This window comes from Emydura macquarii, unplaced genomic scaffold, assembly GCF_026122565.2.
Source record: "Emydura macquarii macquarii isolate MOO-44397 ecotype Brisbane River unplaced genomic scaffold, CSIRO-AGI_Emac_v2 contig_2742, whole genome shotgun sequence".
NCBI lineage: Eukaryota > Metazoa > Chordata > Testudines > Chelidae > Emydura > Emydura macquarii.
In genome coordinates, this window is record NW_027132879.1 from 439,281 (window position 1) to 445,280 (window position 6,000).

A 6,000-nucleotide genomic window follows, 5' to 3' on the forward strand; every position below is an offset into this window, starting at 1 on the left:
GGCTTGACCTATGCCAGTTTGTCCGCTAGATCATCGTTCAGCCCAATCCAGCACTGATGGCGCCATGCTACATCATTGCACCCAGTGTCCATGGAGAAGCAATGGACTTTGGCTGCATGTTGGACAGCTGAGTGGCACCCTTGTTGCCGTGTTTGCAGCCTGGCTTCAGCGGTTTGGGTGTTGTGGGGGGGGTCACTGAAGATAGCCGACGTGTCCTGAATGAACTTCTTCAATTGGCTCAGGCTTCAATTGCTTCAGCTGTTCCATGAGTTGGGAGGCCCAGGCTATAGCTTGCTTGGTGAGCAGACTAATGATGAGCCCTGGTTTGTGGGAAATGATTAGGAGAGAAACAAGAAGAGGAGCCAGCATTGGTTTTGGAAACTTCAGGACTAGCCATGATCGCCACTAAATTTGTCTGGGAGCAAGATCTTTGGCTTCTGCGGGGCAAAAGCTGGGGTTGCTGGCAAAGCCACTTGGGTTTGTAGGGCCGCATTCTGTCCTTGCAGGCTGGACACCTGGGTTTGCAAACGCTGTATGGCCCCTATCAGATTTGCCAGGAAAGTGTTGGCTTAAGTGGGGTCCATGCTAGCGGGGTGGGCCCCTACCATTTTTATTGGGCTGCTCAAACTGTTGCTGAGTGAGGTCCAGGGTGGGCAAAGTCCAGGAAATGAGCCAAGGGTAAATACTCAAGGGACAGAATCCAAATACCAGAGCCTGGGGCAGGGAGGTAAACCGGAGTTGTAAGCAAAAGGCAGATCCAGGTATCATTACCGGACAGACAGAAGCTGAATGCCAGAGCCAGAGGGTTACCCAGAGTCATAAACCAGAGACAGAGCCAGTGGTCAAAGCTGGAAGGAAACAGGAGCTGGAGCAAGACTGGAATGAGCAGGAGAAGGGCCTGGAAGCAGGCTGAAGCAAGGGCACAAATGCAGCTGCAAGCGTGGTATGCATTGAGCAGCTGCTCATCTGCTGGGGGGCCAGGCTTATAAGCAGGACTTCTAAACCAACAGCCAATCAGGAATCGTGGCTACTGAATTCTAAGGCAGTGCAGCTGGGCTTGTTGGCTGCCTAGTAGGACAGTCAATCAGGGAGAAGGCCAGCAGCTGTTCCTAGCTGGTCTGATCCCTGACACCTGGCAGCTCTCTAACAGCGTGACATCTGTTGTAAAAGTGTCCAGAGACTCTTTTTAGTCTTTTTATCCAATGTAGTTAGTCTCTTCACATCTGGCTACTTAAGAGAGAGGTTCTTTTCCAAACTTAGAACAGTAGTTCTGAGTTGTCTTCCTGTCAGCAAATGTGCTGGACTACACACAGTAGCTGCTATTGGCGTTGATCTGTAACTCAGAAGAGCAAGGAGCGGGTCTGGAATTTGTGCGTCAGCCTGGGTGTTCTCTCTTCTTGCCTCAGGGGTCTTATGGTAATAACTTCTAGCATTCATGTTGCATCTGTTAACAGCTTTTAAGCTAGTTTTTTGTTTTTCAAGTTTGGCAAGTTGCTCTTGAGTTTTGCTGTCTCACCATCTCAGGCTGCTTTGCTATTTGAATAGCCATGGCAAGGGTTAAATCTCTCTTCAGTTGTAGCTTTTGTGAAAGTTTTTTCTCTATTAACCCAATAACTGGCCTGTGTCTAATGTTTTGCATTCCCAAAATCACAGTTTTCAGCCATTGTATGCAAAGCTCCTGTTTACAAATACATATATTCAACATTTTCTCTTGGTTCTTGAATGTTCTGGTAGAAACATGCTCTTTCATAAACCACGTTTTTCTGAGGTATAAAGTATGCATCAAACATACCCAGAATCCTTTCATAGTCATCTTTGTGACTGTCTTCAGTAAAGTTAAAGGCTTTAAATATATGCTCTACCTACATCCCCATTGTATACATTAAAGAAGATACCTGTATATCTCCAGTTTCTTTGTGGAGCTTGGTAGCAATGCACAATCTTGCAAAATATTGTGTCCAGTCTGTCCATTTTGAAGGTTTGTCAGAGCTGAAGTTCTCGGGAGCATTGAAGAGTGACATGCTGATGAGATCCTGCAACCTTTGTTGCTGTTCTTTCAGTCTGCAACCATTGTTGTCGTTTTCCTTACTGTTTCTGTTTAGTTTACTCCTGACACCATGCCATGTTCTTCTGTACCAGATATAGGCTGTCACAGAGTTTGCTTATACACACCAGATGTGTTCACCATAAGATCTTTTAATACTCTGCCAGGTATTGCTAAGGTTAGCTTTAAATAAGATATTGCACACACAGCGCCACTTGTGTTAATACCGTGGCTGAACAGTATAACACCGTTAAGCATTCCATTGCACATTCTGTCCTCCAAATGCAGGATTGGTCCTTGAACTAGAGGGGGATGCTGTGCGCACCAGCAACTGGCATGCAGACTAAAGGAACTCTTGTGTCAGGAAGCAGGGGCAGCAGTATGGTTGAGTGGGGTGCAAGCATGAGGCTTCCTGTTGCTGAGGAAAGCACCATCTTCTGACGATGGTAGGAGGGGTTGAAAAGGTGGAGCGGAAGCTGTAATTTTGTTCAGGGAAAGGAGAAGGGATGAAGGGGTTGGGAGGAGCGGCAAAGGGACTAAGAAAAAGTATGTGTGCTCTCAGTGGCTCAAGGTAAGGCAGGCTTACTCAGCAGCTGTGGGGCAAGTGAGATTTGCTCATGCAGAGTGCTTGGGGCAAGTGGAATATGAGCTGGGTGACAGGCTCGTCTACATGTGGAAATTGACCGGAATAGCTATTTCAGAGTGGGTGGAAACACTATTCCAGAATAGCATACTGATTATTCTGGAATAAAAGTGGCTTTTATTCTGTTGTTCAGCTTCCATATTATTCCAGATATTCTGGCCAATTTCTCTGAAGAGTTGAGGGTAAATGCTGCTGCGTTTAGTGCTTCATTTTTGTCTGTGAAACTATGTCCGGTTGTACGATGACTGGCAGATATGTTCAGCAGCTTCCACTAGCTTCTCCTGCCCTCCCCAGGAGAAAGGTCTCTGCCACACAGTCAGGTCCGTCCACTTTACACAGCCACTCCCTGCCTGCGCCCCAGTCCATTAATCTGATAGAATCCCACCTGTTTCTTTTTGTAGCACCCTCAGAAACTGGTGTCTCTGAGTTGGTGCCACAGTCTGGTCAGAGAGAAGAAGTATCATTATCCCCAAGTTATAAATATTAATTGATTTGCCCAAGACTACACAGCAAGCCAGTGGTAAAGCTGTTGTCATATTGAAAAGCATCTGTCTTCTATATTTAACCATATTCCCTTTCATTAGGTCCAGTGAAAACGGACACTTGAAACTAAAAGATGGCGACCAAGATGTAGGACACACAAGGATCACGCGCTTTTAACTGAGCCAGCCAACAGCTGTAAGATCCTGAAGAACAAAGACCACCTAGTGTTGTACTGGGAATGAGGTCTGCACGCCATCAGTGGATTCAGCCTGGTTTTTATTTACACTAATTCCCTAAGTAGAACGGTTCTCTGCCAGCTCTTGTTCTCCTCTTTCCCATTCGCCTTCTCCATTTGCTCCCTCTTAGCGTTCCCCAGTCAGTACTGCAGTTAGTCACTCCTGCTCTGTTTGGTGAGTTTTATTCAGCTGTGGCGTAGCCTTGGAATCACTTGCAATGTATAAACCAAGAGTGGACACAGCCTGAGAAAACAATCCCATCTGTTCAGAGGAATAGATTTCAAAAGACTCTCTAATAAGTCATAGGTTCTCAACTACGGGGTGCACGCCCGTCAAACTTTCGGGGGGGGGGGGCGGAGGGAGGAGTGCAGCGATACTGGACACAGGGGGCAAAGGGCCCTTCCCCCCCACTTTTTAAACAGAGAAACTTACTTCCCACTTTTGAGACCCTGAATGCGGCAGGGGTGCAACAAGAGGAGGGCAGGAAGCCCAGGCCCCTGCTCCCTTTCCTTGGCCCCTGACTGGAGCGGGGTGGCATAATGGCAGTCTCTTCCCTGCTAGCATAACCGAGGGGCAACTAGTCCAGATCTGAGGAACTGGTGTTGCAGCCTGGTGCCTGGGGTCAGAATGCCACTTACAATAAAAACACCCTTCGTTTGAAAAGCATCATTTGACTTGCACTTTGATGTAAGTAATTTGTTCGTATCTCCTGAAGAAATGTATTTGCAACACGAGGTGACTCTAGTGTCTGTCTCACTATTGTAGGGCAGGGTTGAGCATGGGGCAGGTCCAAATAAAAATATGCTAAGGTGGGTTATGATTCAGAACAGTTGAGAACTCCGGTAGTGAGTGTTTTCAACTCTAATTCTCTCTCTCCACCCGCCTAAAAACCCAGCTCCTTTTATTTAGCTCTTGGTTACCCAGGGGAGTAAATCTAACCAGATTTTTGCGGCACAAACAGCAAGCAATGGGCCAGCAGATCTAAAGGGGAGCAGATTGTCCTTCAGATGTCCCTTGCTTGGCTGTTAAAATGAAAACCTGTGAAGAATCCTTTGAGTTCTGGAGGGTCTATTTGGAAGTAGGTTTTCACTGTGTAGGGGAGGACCTTATTTAATTTGCCCAACCCAGGACATTGTTTAACCTCATGGAGTTTGAGAACTCTTAGGAGAAAATGCTATATAGACTGTGTCCTGCTCTAATGATGATCTGTTCAATTTCCTGTGCCACACCCATCACTATGTTTTCTAATTGCTTGTGATCCTCTTTGCCTTTTACTATGAAGGGAAACCTGTCCTCTCCTGACACTGCATCCTCCCAGGCCACCTTGTTATACAGATAACTTGCTAGGGATGAATGCACAGGGCAGAGGCAGTTCTCACGCTCTGTGTCTGTGTAGAGCAGCACTGAGGATGTTTGCTTGCAGCCCAGCCCTTGCATAAAACTAGCAAGAAGACTACATTTTCCTCCATCATAATGTCTGCAAAATCCCAACAGGTGGGACTGTTCCGGGAGGTGTGCTGTGCAGATAGAACAGAGTGAAATCTGTGTCACGGTGAGGAGTTTCCTGCTTATTTTGTGGATAAAGTCCATCAGACGTCATGGCAGAACCACATCAGGAGGGCTAAGGATAACATCTGCTCACAGAGATTCTGGCTCTCCTAGGCTTCCTTTCACTTGCAGATGAGCCCTGTGCCCCTCATGGCCAGTAAAAGCTAGTGGGGAGATACTGGGACTCTTCTTGGTGGAGAGTGCTGGTGTATTGCCATTCCTTGGGAGGTGTATTGACAACATCTCTTAAGCCACTGCTTGTCTGACCTGCAGGTGAGGTGTAAGGCTCATCTCTTCACTCAGGCTTTTGAGTGAGAGGGTGAGGGTGAGTTCATGGATGAAGGCTGGGGAGGGATAAGGGGTTGGAGCTGGAGCAGAGTCTGTGTAGCTGTTCATGAGATGTGGGTTTCCTCCTTTTTCAACATCAGCTACAAACTTCTTGGCTTAAACTGTGGTTATAAATAAAACCATCCGTGTGTGTTGGCTGTATTGTTCCTTCCTTCTCGCCGCTCTTTTACGTACAGTATAAACTCAGGTAATTATTTGCTGCGGTGTAAAGGAGGCAACTGAGGATTACAAACGGTGGCAGAAAAGTCTGTACGTGTGCCTGTAGCAACAGATGCTGGACTTCACATCTGCTAACGCTGGCCATGTTTAATGGGGGCTCAGGAATTTGGATGTGGGAATCATGCACATTGGGAGTGTTTCACTAGCACAGCATGGTGTGTTAGAAGTCTGAGCCCGTGTTACTGTTCCTGAGCAGCAATAGGTTACAGGGCCCCATTGTGCTAGGTGCTGTATAAACACACAACAGGCAGTTCCTGCCCTGAAAAACCTATAGAGAAGACAGAGAACGGGCAGGAGAAAGAGTGTTATCTTCACTCTCCAGAAGGGGAAATGCAGCACGGAGGGTGAAGTGACTGGCCCAAAGTCACACAGGCAGAGTGTGGCGGGGGGGGCAATGAACCAGCATCTCAGCTCACGCTATCCCTGTCTCCTGAGGAGAACTGGAAGTTAATTTCAGATGCTCACCCACACGTCTCTTC

At 47.2% G+C, this 6,000-nt stretch overlaps 1 protein-coding gene across 3 annotated transcripts in view; it reads left to right on the top strand.

The window, feature by feature from the left end:
- The window catches only part of LOC137165093 (solute carrier family 22 member 13-like), a 28,549-nt gene extending 23,373 nt beyond the window's left edge, over window positions 1–5,176 (top strand). The window contains exons 10-11 of one of the 3 annotated variants that reach the window (XM_067566186.1): window positions 3,272–3,365; window positions 4,901–5,176. In XM_067566186.1, the coding sequence (XP_067422287.1) occupies window positions 3,272–3,347 (76 nt within the window). In that variant the 3' untranslated portion in view covers window positions 3,348–3,365; window positions 4,901–5,176. Of the gene's footprint in view, window positions 1–2,332; window positions 2,358–3,271; window positions 3,748–4,900 lie in introns of those variants that run through there. The other 2 variants (XM_067566185.1, XM_067566187.1) reach the window with 2 other exon arrangements.
- Window positions 5,177–6,000: the final 824 nt, after the last annotated feature.